Source organism: Parambassis ranga, chromosome 5, assembly GCF_900634625.1.
Source record: "Parambassis ranga chromosome 5, fParRan2.1, whole genome shotgun sequence".
NCBI lineage: Eukaryota > Metazoa > Chordata > Actinopteri > Ambassidae > Parambassis > Parambassis ranga.
The window spans coordinates 10,902,515-10,917,483 of record NC_041026.1 but is presented as its reverse complement, the minus strand read 5'-3'; the positions used below and the strand labels follow the sequence as shown (position 1 = coordinate 10,917,483).

General features: G+C 40.7%; 1 protein-coding gene across 1 annotated transcript in view; it reads left to right on the top strand.

Annotated features, from left to right (window-relative positions):
- Nucleotides 1–14,969, top strand: part of igsf21a (immunoglobin superfamily, member 21a) — a 172,958-nt gene that overhangs the window by 148,567 nt on the left and 9,422 nt on the right. The window contains exons 6-7 of the mRNA XM_028406516.1: nucleotides 4,820–5,300; nucleotides 13,358–13,458. Coding sequence (XP_028262317.1) covers nucleotides 4,820–5,300; nucleotides 13,358–13,458 — 582 coding nt within the window. The remainder of the gene's footprint in view (nucleotides 1–4,819; nucleotides 5,301–13,357; nucleotides 13,459–14,969) is intronic.

Sequence of the window (14,969 nt, the reverse complement as noted above, 5' to 3'; positions counted from 1 at the left end):
CCTCAGAGCACAAGCAAGCACTGATTGAAAAGAGGAAAGATAATGACAGTTAATAATAAGAAGGAAAGCTGATTAAGTCACGGCCAGGATCTCACTCGCTGCCTCGCTCCCCTTTTCTCCTGCTTCTGCACTCTCATTGAATCATTCTGTCACTATGAAAATTGCCACCTTGTCCTTTTGACACCGCCTTGATTAATTGCAGCCACATAAAGGTGTATATGGACCAATGTATAATTGTTACATTTTTAAAAGGGGTGTTGGATGTTGGTGAGGTGGGGGCAGCCTGGCAGTGTGCTGAGTGCAGGTGCTTTCATCACTCTCTATTCACAGAGAAATGCAAAACCTTCTCATGCCATCCCAGCTTAATTTCAGCACTGTCTTGGCATTGTGCAAGGGCTACTGCTTAGAATTACATCTCTCTTTATTCTGCACTAATTCATTTCAGAATGAAGTAAGTGGTTTGCGTCTGCTCTCATTGTCTGCACATATTGGACTATGAAGTATTTGGGGATTTATAACAGAGCCGTGATTGATAATCACTTTATCCCGTGCAGTAACACTGTTTGTAAGAGAACAATACGACTGCAATGCCAGAAACACTCAAAAATCCTCTTTTACATGAGAGCAAGCAGCACTTTCCAGGTATAAGGGCAGAAAAACATTTTACCTAACAAGCCTGTGTGCTTATGTGCCTTCTCCTGCATGATTGCTAAACTACAGAAGTACTTCTGAGGAGTATGTGTTTGGAAATTTTAGGATCCAAAGGTAGTATTTTAAGCCATCTTAAAAGACAAGAAATTGTTATGTTACCACTCGGTAACCCTCTTATTTTAATACAAAGCGTAACATCTCCTCAATCAGGTAAAAGTGGAGGACCCTCCTGACACCTTGTTGAAGACATATACCACATTGAGACACATCCTCAGTGTTTTTCTGGCAGCTTTATAATCACATGTTGAAAATTGATTAGCGTTTGCTCTCCTTGAACAAAATGAAAGAAGTGATCTCTTATCTCTGCTGTCGAGAAAGGCATTTTTTGGCAAATTAGTAGGACGCTTACAGGAAAACGATGACAGATGTCTCCTTATTTGTACATAAATTGATTTATTGATTTTGTATGAATATTTATAAATAAGAGGGTCCTGCTGGGTCTTTATTAGAAACACAGGGAACCTTTGTCACATGTCAGGTGGTCGCTAAAGGCTTCAGCAATGCTATATAACATTCTGAAAACCCATTTTGCAGGACATGTTTTCTGCTCTCCTCTCAGTTCACTTTATAATCCCAAGTCACATTTGTTAGACATTAATGTAAGGGTGTCTTACAAGCTGACTTGAAATATTCAATAGTACAGTAGCTCACATTTGCTCAGCAGTGATTGTGAGAGAAGCCAACATGTTCTGCTGGTTCAAATTCACTTTAACATGAGTCACTTTCACAATATTTACTGGTAGACGGAGCTCATTTTTAGAAAATGTGGATCAGTTCTAGGTCATTTAAATCAGGTTTTCAGATACCTTCTTTTTTTCTCATGACATGAGGCAGACAAATTCAAACCAATGCATTCCACAACCACGACTAGAAACAAAATGGTGACAGTCATAACATTTACTAAGCACTTTTAAGGAAAAAAAAGTATTATAGTGACATAAGGTGGATGCTAAAAGGTGAAATCAGATTGGAACATCCACAACCTGTCCTAAAAAGGATGATTCATGGTGTTGTGCCATACATTGCATGACTATTTCATGTAATGGCTGCAGAGTGTTTGTTTTGATTACCCAGAGGTGCATCGGGGTTTGTCAAGGATCATGTCTCTTGTTCTGCTACAGTTTCTTGCCCTCTGGGATAGCGATCATCTTCCAGGCTTCCTTTGCCACATTTGAATTCAGCAGCAAACCTCCTCACCATGCTGTAACAAGAAGCATCCTCCAGTAGTGCAGCCACCGTGTCCTTTAGTGATAAACCCCTGAGACAGAGGTCATGTGAAGGCAGAGATGCATGATTCGCAGAAGTCCCGGTATAATCACTCAAGGAGTTGAACTGCATGTGCATGTAGTGTGAGCTGTATACCTCAGCTGCTTCAATCCTTCCTTGTACATCAGTCTCAGTCACTAAAATAGCACTTTAATGCAATATATATGTTGTGTTTAAAGGCACAACAAGGAGTAGGGCTAAATAAAGAACAAGTTAACATGTTCATTGGAAAACAATCACATGACTTTTTTAAGATGTGTATTTAGATTTCTGCTTGCATCTTACACATTCATATTCTATATGTGATCTGCTAGTAATGAAAGTGGAATTGAAAAGGAGCAGAACTGCGGGAGAATGACACTGAAATAACACTTCACTCTCTCCCTGCAGCTACATATCTGTCATTCATTTCATTCACGTCTCTGATGAAACATTTATTCATTCCTGTTCTTATACCTCAAGCAGACAGGTGGCAAAGAAAGATATTTAGTCACGGTGGGATCACTGTGAATAGGTAAACTGATGCTTGATGTTTTTGCTTCAGGTAACACCTCTATAAAATATTATTTGTCACTCGTGGAGAGCTGACACCACACACGTCCCTATATCTTATTTTGTGTAGATATTTAATCAATATTCCGTTTAAGGCTATAAATGAACACGTCTGTTAATGTTCATGGAAACATATCAGTTATCTGGGCTTACTGAATTAATTCCCTATTATATCAATCCATAGCCAGCACAGGTGTTATTGTGTACCCACACCATTTTGTCCGACAAAAGCAGCAGAACAGGTGCATGGATCTTTCTAATCCACGCTGCTCTCTCTCTCCACCTGCTGTGATAATTAATGAGGTGTTTCCATACTCTGTGAAAAAGCTTCTTCTTTTTGCAAGTTGTTGAGTAGCTGTAGGAGTTAGCAGCAGACGCAATGGGGTCATTGTGGATAAGGTTGATGTTTCTACTTCCCATCGTGCACTTGGATATTAAGCTCTGGCTCAGCACATGAGCTAAACACAGATAAAGGCTGATGGATATTGAATGCTCATGGTCAAATACAGCGGAGTAAAATGTGTTTATCAAAGGAGTAAATTAGCTCTGTGTGCTATCCAGGGCTGTTCACTACAGAAGGGTCAGAGGAAGATGCTGCCGAGGTACAAATAAATGTCATGGCTGTATTTCAAACATTTTAAACCTCATTGCATTTTAATTTAAACATGTAGATGCACAAGTGACTGCCAGAATATCTATATAAAAAGATTTCTATAGCCTTGTACATTGATCAGACTGCCAGCTCATGTTTTCTTGATCTGTTCTAATATACTAAATATTATTTGCATCTAAGCCAAGAAGACTCTTTCTCCTCCTTGATGTGTGTTTAACCTTGTTATATGGTCTGTTTTAAACCACCTTCAATGATCTTTTACAAAAGTAAACAGCTACTGAAAATGAAACAAATATTAAAAGATAATGGTCTAACATGAACAAAACCCAGTCTCCTGGGTCAAACTGTCTGAATGTCACCAACAATATGTCATAGTTATGTTAAAATAACTGTGTATCTGCTTTGTTGTTTAAACAGATCCCACACTGCATCTCTGCACTGGAGGTGTGGTGCAGGTAGATGGGGCCACAGACTAGTTCAAAGGGGAATATTTAGGAGCAACAGGGTGGTGAAGAAAAGGAGCCCTTTTTTTTATTTTCTATCTGTGGCACTGACAACAACCAGTAGTGCTGAACGCCTTTGAGCAAGGGTATTCAGCCCCATGTGGACGTGCACCAGCCTGCTCTGATGACAGGCGGGTACACAGTTTTTAGAGATGGCTATAAATACTGGGATAAAACCCAGCAGCACAACACAGCTTGTAATGATGTGGCGTCTGTCCTGGCAAACATAACCTCAGCAACAAAGGAGGGCACACAGAGACAGCCTCCATCTATTAGTGATTTAAAATCAAAGTAGCTAAAGTAAAGTCAATGAGACTCAGAAGGCTTTGTGCATTTAAAAGAAAACTTCTGCTAGAAGAGTTTGAATGTGTTTTTGCATTATTATAATGTCCTTATCTTGAATATGAATACTCATTTTGTTGAATTGAATTTGAATTTAATGTTATATTACTGTTAAGGTGCTGGGGAAAGAGTACATACTGTTCAGTCTTTATATTTTTTCACAGAAACTCATTGTAAAGCTGAAGTGTAGTCCAGGCTCTCTATTGAAAATGTAGGCATGACCCTTCCTCATACAACACAGTGTTTATAACAATGACCATTTAGTTTGTAAAACTGAGCACAGGTCCCCTAAAAGAGCTGTGGGTCAAATGTTCAAATGTTCTTTTCTTTACCCAAGTGTGGAAATGGGAGCATGAAGTCCCTGTCAGGAGATTTGGCAACCAGAGATGTTAGCAGGCTCCTGCAATGGTGAGGAAACTCCTGCAACATTCTGGGAAATCCCTCTTAAGTGGCAGCGCCCGCTGCGATGGAGCTGACACAGCAGGCAGCCAAGCCAACTACACTAATCAATACTTTTAACAATTAACACTGCAAAATTGGGTTATGATGCTTGTACTGACATATCAGTGGCTGTATATAAAGACAGAAGAATGCTAATCCTGGGTGGGCATGGGAGAAGCTATCATGTAATGTTTCAAGTGTGACCTTAGAGAGCACGCTTGCAGTCCATAAAACACAGACCTCTGTAGACCTCTGTAGACCGCTGTCACTGGAGGATGAAGGCACAGAAGTTCAAAAAAATGTTGTGCATTGTTTGTTTCCATTCTTTTAGAAGTAAAAAAAATTAAAATATATCTCTTTTTTATCTCTCATCTTCTTCTGGTTCCATTAGGTCTACTTTAAGCGTGATGGTGAGCTGATAGAAGTGATCTCCTACACTCTACCCAACACCGGCGAGCTAGGAAGTAGCGTGGCCGGTGTGAGAGGAGCCAGGCCACTCATCAGCAGGGACCTCGATGACACCAAGCTGCAGCGGTCCCTGTCCCTCTTGGACCCCGAGGGTCGCTCGGCCCACCTGTACACGGAGAACCCTCAGCGTGTCCACACTCACGGCCAGCAGGCCTCCGAGCCCAGCCCTGCCACAGAGGTGATCCCAGAAACCGTGGTTAGCCGGGAGTTTCCCCGCTGGGTGCACAGCACAGACCCTCTCTACTACTTTAGCCACACTCACATCCCCCAGAGCGATGGCTCTGTGGTGGTGCAGGCTCGACTCACCTGGACGCTCAACCCACAGCTGGATAATGATGCTCTGTTCAGCTGCGAAGTCAAGCACCCTGCGCTGTCTATGCCCATGCAGACAGAGGTCACTCTCGGTTAGTATTGGATGCAGTCTAACTCATTGTTTTTGCATACCATTCTCATTCCTCCCAGCACCTTTTGTTCATTTGTCCTCAAGTTTTTGTCCAAGCGAAATGCTCCACCACACACACACACACACACCCCTTTTCTCATTTCTTCCCTCGTTTTAATCTCCTGTTGTCTCCTTGTATCCCCTTGCTGCACTTGGAATCCGACTAGAACTCCTTGTGTCTCCCTTGCAAATGTACTCAGAACAACACTGAATTTCATTTGATGCTGCTTAATTGTGTTACAGCTGAGCAGATTGCGAGTTTAGCGCAGAACGCGAAACTCCGAGTGACTGACAGGTCAATTCATCGAGCAGTCTGTTGCTAGATTGAGTTAACTCAGGACCGTTATTGAAAAAGTCAGCCTGAATTAGAGAAGTCAAATGAAAATTTAGACACACCGACCAATGTTAAATCACTAGAGAGACAATCTCAGAGATACCGTCGTTCTTCGAACTTCAATGAACACCTCCCTGTAAGCTTATCAATATTTAAACAGAAGAGAAGCATCTCGATTTCATCATTTTATATCATGAAGAAAAACAGTGTTGTTTTTTTGGTGATACTGATGCAGATTTTACAAAACAGGAGTCATACTTTAAGGGAAAAGTTAGCATTAAGTTTTAATGCATGTGTGTATGTGATCCCAGAAAGACACACACACACACTCTTAGTTTTTTTTTATTTTTTTATCTTAAAACAAAGATGGCTTCCAGCACATCCAATTAACACTTCAAAAGCAATACGTTGGCATAGTCCTCCTGGAAACCAGCCTGACATGATAAACAGAGACAATATCTTCCACGAGATGTTACAGTGGTTGAAGGCGAAGAGAGACTGTGAATGAGGAGTGTGTGTTTGCTTGCTGCATTATGTGAGTATTTTATCTCTCATCACCACCTTTCCTCTAATTAAAAGCTGCCTTCTTTCAACGCTGGTGAGCAGTGATGGTCAGTGAGTCTGTAGGAGCTGACATTAACAGGCTTAAAAAAAATGACAGAACCTCAAACAAAAACGGGCACGTTGTACATTTTTATCAAATGAAGACATATTTCAGAGCACAATAAGGACTTTTTATACATAAGTCTCCCTCATGTTATTTGCCTAAGTAGCAGCTTGAAAATTAAGTTAATGTACAGCACAGATTAAGAAAACACTGACTGAAAGAAAGTTCTTTTTTTTTCCACTAGCTTGTAAAAGTTTTTAAATGATGTGTCGAGTAGTAGTTGTTCACTTTTGGTGTGCCAAGCAGACCTCCTGCCAGAATCCATGCATGTGCTGTATGTGGGTAAATAGGTTGAATCTACAGGGTCTCAATTAGCGAAGAAGGGACACTCCTTTCTGTTGTACATTTAGAATTAGCTCAGTCTGACAAGAGAAATTATGTTTTTAGATGAAAAATTACACACAAAAAAATGATTATGTTGCTACATTATGCGTATTTCATAGTGTGAACTAATCCTTTGAAAATATCCCCTTTTGACTCTTGAGCCAGAGAATCTAAATAGAGACATCCATTTAAAAAATTCTTTCATTTTTTCAGGCTTTGTGGTTTCTTTAAAAAAAAATACTGTGAAGCATGTTAGTTTGAGGACTATTTTCAAGGGCGGCAGGGTGGTGCAGTGTTTAGCACTGTTGCATCACAGCAAGAAGGGTTAGAATGCATTCTCTTGGGGGCCTTCCTGTATGGAAGTTTGCATGTTCTCTGTTAGCCCTGTAATTGACCAGCAGGGATAGGCTCCAGCACCCCATGACCCTGTAGTACAGGACAAAGCAGGTTAAGAAAATGAATGGACGGAATATATTTAGCTGTGTATATGCATGCTTTTGGTAGACCAGTAACGTCTGGTAAGATGTCTGTGAGTGAAAGGGGGAGAGTGCGGTAGGGTGCACAGGTGGGCTGTGCCTTGTTGATACGTTCAGTTGCAGACAGAGGGAAGAAACTGTGGTGTTGGGTTTTGGTCCTGATGGAGTGCAGCCTCCTGCCAGAGGGGAGTGGCGCAAAAAGTCTGTGTCCAGGGTAAGAGGGATGAACTCAGTGTGGCAGGCTGCAGCTCTTGCTATTTCATCTCACTGGGTGCCACCTCACATCCACTGTCCTACCTGTCAAACAGGTGGCCACACTACCAGAGACCAAGGCCAGAGACCACTCTAAAGTTAGACATTTTAACATTGAGATCTCTGAATATTTACACACTTTATTGAACCATTCTCAAGTCTGCTTTTTTTAAGCTTTTTCCACCCCCATATGTTTTTGCTTGGTATGAATAGCAGGAGGAAAATACTGTGTTACAGTGATGAGGGTGAATTTCTCCCAGTGGTTCTGCATTTTTAATAGTCTGTGGTTAACAATGGAGGCACAAAGACAGAATGTAAGTTCTAACAGGCTTTGACACACTATTAGTTAGTATCAATTTACTGTTGGTTGTGATCTTTTAATGGAATTCATTGATGTTGAGAAAAATATAAAATATTGTCAGCCTTATCCTTTAAGAGAAACCATTGTCTGAAAAGGCCTTTGGCGCTTATTTAAAATCCAATTGTCGCAATTGGCATTGTCACTTTTCAAATGGGAATATCTCATGCCAGAGAATTGTCTTTTAAATTGTAATAACTGTCACCCTCATACCCCAAGTGAATAGAAATATAGTACATCACATGCAAGGAGGAGACAGCAGCATCAGTTGAAGGTATAATGGCATTAGCTGTCTTCTCAGACAGATCGTATTGCAGTAAAGAACAGCTCTTTGCCTTTTTTTTTTTACATGTTGATTAAACAGATGACACGCCTTGAGGGGAATGGGCCCTGTGAAACTCTTGCTAAATGTCAAAGGCGCTAATATTTTGACAAGCTTTTCACTCTGCTGAGTTTGAAGCCATTAATTTATCACTACCTTTGTTCTTTTGAAGAGATGGAAGGGGCATCACTAGACGTTCATTTTCTCTCCACTACCTAAAGAAGAGAGAAAATGTGCTTTTGTTCATAATTAGAGCACACTAGAAATTCAAAGCATTTGCAGGCCTGCTTGGGGCTTAAATGATTTATTTTATTTTTTAAATTTTTTTTTAAGTTAAGTTAAAGGGACAGTTCGCCACAAAATCAAATATTTATATTTTTCCGGTGGCCTGCAGCGCAACTTATTCATCTAGATTCTTTTGATGTAAACTGCAGAGATGTCAAGATTTCAGCCATAGAGTTTTCTATCCTCTCTCCCTGTAAAAAATATAGGTAATAGGACACTTAAACCACTTCACATTCAGACACATGGTCAGGGTCTGAAAGTACCACATATATGGAGCTGATAGCAGTTTTTTGGCATCAGCTTTCAACATGTAAGGGGGTCCTATAGACCTAAATGGAGGTGCTTTAGTAGCAGGAAAAGATGCCACAAGACAATTTCAGTGTCTCATTTTCAAGACCTGCATCCATAGTATCAAACATCTGATGTTAGATTGTTCAAAGGGTTCTTTCTGTGCTAAAATTTAACCAAACAGACAATAGACGTGATCTGAAACAAAGACACAAAGCACTTAACAAAAACTTAACCGCACAAATTGTAACAGGACCTGAAAAGAATTGAAGCACCGCCTTGTTTGGTGTACCTGACACTGATCATGTGTCCAAAATGATTCAAAACAGGTGTAAAAATGTGTAGGAGATAGCACACAATACAACTATCTCTCTCCAGAAGTCATAAGCTGTTTACTCAAGAAAATCCTCAGACCTTGTTGTGAGCAGTTTTACACAGGAACTCATTTCTACCAAACCAGGGTTGTAATTTTATCCAATAGCCACTGTTTGTTATAATCCTGGAAAGGGTCTTTACATCAAAGACCAAAAGATATTGGTTCCATAAAAGACCTGACAAGATCAGTATGACCACTAACGTGCCTCCTTTCCTCCGATCATGTGCTCTATTCTCACTATGGACCAGCCTGGCCTAAACTATAAACAGTATTTAACTATGGACAGAGTGTCCATGATGTCACCTGTAGGTCTCTGGAGTGCTGTTTCGAGTCTCTTGTGTGGCAGCAGTGGCAGAGTCCCAGTCTACGGGGCGGGAAACTCCTAATAACGGCAAAGAGGTGGAGCACAAGTGGGGCTGAGACAGGCAGGCAGTTGTGGAATCAGGAAGTATGTATTTTTGGCACCGGCCTGTCAGTCAAAGTGGTTACTCTGTCTCTGCTCTGTGAAACTGAGAGCTTTTATGTATGCATCAGGTCACATACTTTGTTTCAGCCCTTCATAGATTCACAATTACATGTTGCATTTATGTACCAGTGTAAAATCTGGATATTCTAGCGGTCACTCTCTCTCTGCTCTGTGAAGTTGTGTTTGGATGCGGCGGTGCTTGTGCACATCTGTGTGGCTGGTTTGGCTCCAGAATTGTCCCTGAGGGAAGATGGTGGGTTTGGACATAGCCCTGAGGAGATGTTGTGTGCTTTCCAAATGTACCAATACAGGCTTTTTATGTTTGCTCCATCGTGGTCATCCTGGGTTTTGCACAGTAATGCAGAAAATGCTACCTGGTAATGCCAGGATTTTTTTCAAATCATTGACGTTTTTGAGGACAGTTAGAAATCTCTACAACTTCAGAACAATCTAGATGGATGAACAACACTGCAGACCATGTAAGAAATCTGAATATTTGTTTTTGTGTGAACTGCCCCTTTATTATCGTTGTGATTCAGATCAGAGGTTGTGTTCATTTTGCTTGTCATGCACAAAATAGGATACATTTTCTAGAGTATTTCAGCATTATGTGACTCTAATTGAATGTGACTATAAAACAGCTCACCTAAGAATTCCCATCACTTTCTTAGCCTATTTATTTATGTCATCCTGTAACTGGATAATTGCACTTGCACACCGTCCTAAATTCTCCCAGGTGTGTTTGGTCAGGAAATGAAAGGGAGATCTTTCCAGCGTTCATAAGTAATAAATCTTTCAGAGATTTAATATCGCCACAGGAGACAGAGCGACAGTCTGACAATCGACCAATGTTGTATCGCACTTAATGAATATTCATGAGCAGCTCTGTGCCTGCCATACAAATGCTAGTGGCGGGGTCTTAAAAAAAGCACTTCACCTCTACGAGATCATCACTGTATTCATGAACATTAGTTCATTCCTGAACAGTGCATCTTAATACTTCAAAGAAGTGCTTTGTTGTGGATTTAAGGGGAGCTAAGGTGTTTATAATGTAACATCATTAGACAAGTGTTGGAGTTCTCATTTCATGCCCTGTACAGCAGTGCAGAGTCACACCTCTCAGTCTTTGCTCTGCCAGGCCGCGATAATCAAAGAGCAGATGCTCAGTTTCAGAAGAGCGTCTGTGATCTCTGTCTGTGTGTGTGTGTGTGAGAGAGAGAGAGAGTCTGTGTGCACTTGTGGATTTATATCATGATGTTGAATGTAGGTCTTATCTGTGTTCTGTAGAAGTCATGTCATAATAATCTTAATAATGTCGATTTAATGATTCACAAGTGAATCATAAGATTTGCAAATATGTGCAGAACCTGTGAAAATACCAATTAATTTTAATGTCCAAAATTAATTAAAAAAAATAGAAATGAGTCTGAGTTCATGTTAAATGAATTCTTCTTTTAATGAAGTAATTAGTAAGATTCGTTATTTCATTACAACATAAATACACATTTTTTTTAAAGTTCAACTAAAGAAATCTGCCTGAGCAAACAAATAGAAATATATAAACATGCATTACCTTACATGCATGGATCAGGTTATATTTTTACATGGCATTTTGCTCTCAGCCCATCATAGATACACATGATGTATTTAGGTACCAGTGTAAATATTTTGGTTTTCAATTGATTTATTTTTTAACCAATCAATTGATACATAGACAAAAAAAAAGCTTATCACACCTCAGTTAGCACACATGTATATGTTGACCTTTATACAGTATGATTAAAAAATATAAATATTCTTCAAGCCATGGTTTCAAAGTGTGTGAGCATTCGCTGAGGAAACATTCTTGAATTTTCTTTATTTTCTGTCATAAGCCGTAAATAATGCATCAGTGTTTTTAGTGTTTTTTCCTCATGCTGTACCTCCACTGAGCTTCACTCGTGCACCATTTGACCTAAATCTCCAGTGTACACCTGTAACTTAGCTCCATATACATTAGTCCATCTTGTCTGTTTGTTGAATCCATGAAAAATATTTGGGTTCATTGTGAAAGGATGACCGAGCAGTGGATCCTTTTAAATTCAGTTACACGCCTCTCCAGCTTCTCTTTTTCAGAGGCAGTCACCCATCTAATGTGACAGACTCCCCTCAACTGCTTAAGTCTGTTGTGCAGCTGGGCAGACCTGTTGCTGTCTTGGCTTGGTATTAAAGCACACCTGATGCAGCGTGCTGCGAGTTATTTTTCTGTGGGGGGGCCACGTTTATTCCATGACCTCTCCTGATGCGATAGCAGTCCTTACTTGCAAACTGAAGAAGGAAGCTTGGGCTTTAGGTGATGGTCTCATGGGACTGTGGCTCATGTCTCCACCCCCCTCTGCGATGCCCTCTCACCAGAGAGGCTGTTTCGTGTCCATCACACCGCATGCTTCCCTAATCAAAGGTGGTGACGTAGAGACGCCAACTGCTACTCTTGGAGCTTGTCCCAGAAATCGGCCATCATCTACCCGGCCATATGCCTTGCAAGCTCTATGTGACGCCATGACACCAATATTTAAAAATACTCTTCCGTTGGTGTGTAGGAGGTGGAAAATAGTGCTTCATGCTGCCATGCCAAAACTAGCCTGTGAAATGCCATCCGTCTCGGGCATGAGATGGAACACTTATCCATGTCAAACTGCTCACATAATGTCTCCGGCTGGGTTGCCAGCATAAATATGTGAATATTTTTCTTGAATATCAAATACAATTTCTCCTTGGACTTTTCTCCAGTTCGCACTGCTATGTATTGATTTTCCAGGCAAATGAATCACTTGATATAGGGTAACAAATTGCGTAGTGGAGCTGAAATCTTTCGGAAAAAAAAAATTGAATATCTCCTCTTTTTGCACGACTTGAATTCTCACGAGCCATTTCATTCAATTCAAATGCTTCTGCTTCTGTTTTATATCAAAATACATAGAGTGCTCAGACTTATTCTTACTGATGATCCATTCATTCCAGCCTGATCCATTAGTCTGGAATGGACTTGTAGTCAATGTCTGCTCAAGAAAAGGCTGTGATTCATTAGCCTCAGTGAACAGTTTGTAGCCAGATTAATAGCTGAAAACTGAGGTAATTTATCGGATTATGTATTCATCCTTTACTTTAACTTATCTATGCAAAACAAGCACCCAGTGTGATTAATAATTAGAGTTCAGTGAGCCTCTCCTGGGGTGGACGCCCGTAGCTTGAGTCTCATCGCGTATGCAGCTCAGCCCATTTGTTCATTCAACATATGGGACTGCGCATCGCGTGAAGCAGTTGTCTTTGGGCAAAATTGTTAATCATCACAAATCGTACTTACTTCAGCCTAATGTGGTGTACTGTGCAGTTTAGCTGTAATGAAAATGACTTACCTTTTTATAGCATTATGCAAATCACTCATTTTATCTCAAAGCTACATACACAGGACAGTCACTGGCTGCTCACAATTTCATAACATGCCTGCTCCCTCTCCTACTTGCACCCCATTGTTTCAGAAGGGCTAAATGAAAGCCATCTGGGGGCTGCTGTCCACACCAAGACAAGGGAATTAGCTCTCTGAGTGTCCCTTATCTCACTGCCTCCACACTCCACCCGTTCCACTCCCATTCTCCTTTAGTAATGACTATCTACCCAATTTAGTTCCTTTTTCTCTCCAAAGGGGAATAAATCCTGCCCAGTCCTGCGGATGAAAGAACCTGCAGGTCCCTCGCCTCTCGCCCTGTGACCTTAATTGACAGGAAATTGTATTTGTCTCTCTCCTTCTGCGACAAAACAGGTGTCCGGCAGGATTTGCTCTCCATGCTCAGTACAATGACCTTTGTGTTTTTGTCCCTTTTTTCTCTTTCAGCTGCTCCTAAGGGTCCTAAACTCTTCATGACCCCCAGTAGGGCAAAGGTAGGGGACACAGTGCGTATCACTGTGAAAGGATTCCAGGTAGGATCGCCCGGGGTAAGTGCATGAGGGTTTAAGGGAATGGAGGGCCAATGTTGTAGAAGGAGACTGCTGGACATGTGTAGTTAAGCCTGTTTAGTTTCCATAAACATGTTTTGACTGGATGTGAAATTTTTTTGGCAAAATTTGGATCTTAATATTTGGTTGAAGTAACTGAGCTAGAAAGCCTCAGACAATAACTGAACTAAAATAAATATCAGTTTGTATATTAATGTCTAGGGTCCATTCAGTGTCCATGTCCATCATTCTTAACTGACAGCTATGCTAGTCACTGTAATTTTTGCTGCTTCCCAACCTCTTGCCCCATGATCCCAAAGATTGCCTTTGTGTCACTATCATACTATCAGTGTTGGGGAGTAACAGATTACATGTACCGACGTTACGTAATTAGAATACAAAATATGAGTAACTGTATTCCATTACAGTTACAGTCAAAAGAGATGGTAATCAGAATACAGTTACATTGTTAAAGTCACGACGATTACATGACTTTAAGTGTTTTTCTCCCTGCTGGATGAAACAAGTCACGTAAAAAAATCATTGTGTTCTTACAACAAAGATCTTGTTTGCGGCAGATGTCTGAGAGAGAGAGAGATAACTCTCCTTACCGCTCGTCTCATTGTGTGGTCATACGTGTGTATCATGGTGAATAGTCATTGAAGTGAGAGCTCTTATCGATCTTTGTTCAAAGTTAAAGTTTTTGGTTCATGTCAGCAAACTGGACAGAAAGCTGCGGGGGACAGAGAGGACAGAGCAGCCGGACTGATGGGGGTCTGAATCTGAGTCTGAAGCGCTGCATGCTTAATGCTCCTCAGTCATGATGCCGGTACACTGTCAGCGTCACTTGAAGGGGTGAACTAGTTAGCTGCTAGCTGCTAGCTAACTCCATCCAAAATGGAGGCTGATTAACATTGAAGTAGGAACGTGTCTCTTGCAGTCAGCTAGTTTTATACATGGGTCTGTTTGATGTACGTATTCAAATATTTTTTCTGTGTAAAATGACTTTGGGTTACGTTGTCTAAACATATATTATTCTGTCATCATTAAGTTTTTTTTGTTTCTGCTGGAACAGTCTGGACAGGTTTTATTGAATGTTTTATAGTGTTCTCTGTAGTCAGCAGGGACTGATCGCTGCATTCAGTCACTTAAAAAGCAATTCAATGTGTGAGTAATCCAAGTATTCAGAATATGTTACTCTGATTGACTAATGTAACGGAATACGTTACAAATTACGTTTTAGGGCATGTAATCTGTATTCTGTAACTGAATACTTTTTTAAAGTATTCTTCCCAACACTGCAAAAGACCTGTGTCCCTGGTGTGAAAGGCCTGTGGAAGGTGCTGATCTCTCGAAGCCAGGCAGCTGAAGCCAGTCAGGTGAAGAGAATAGGGCTAATCCTAGTCATGCTAATGGCTCACAGCACAAATCTCCTCTGTTACCTCCCAGTGAATATCACAAGTCAGATTTGATGTTTGATTTTCTTTCATTTTTATGAGACAAAATGAATA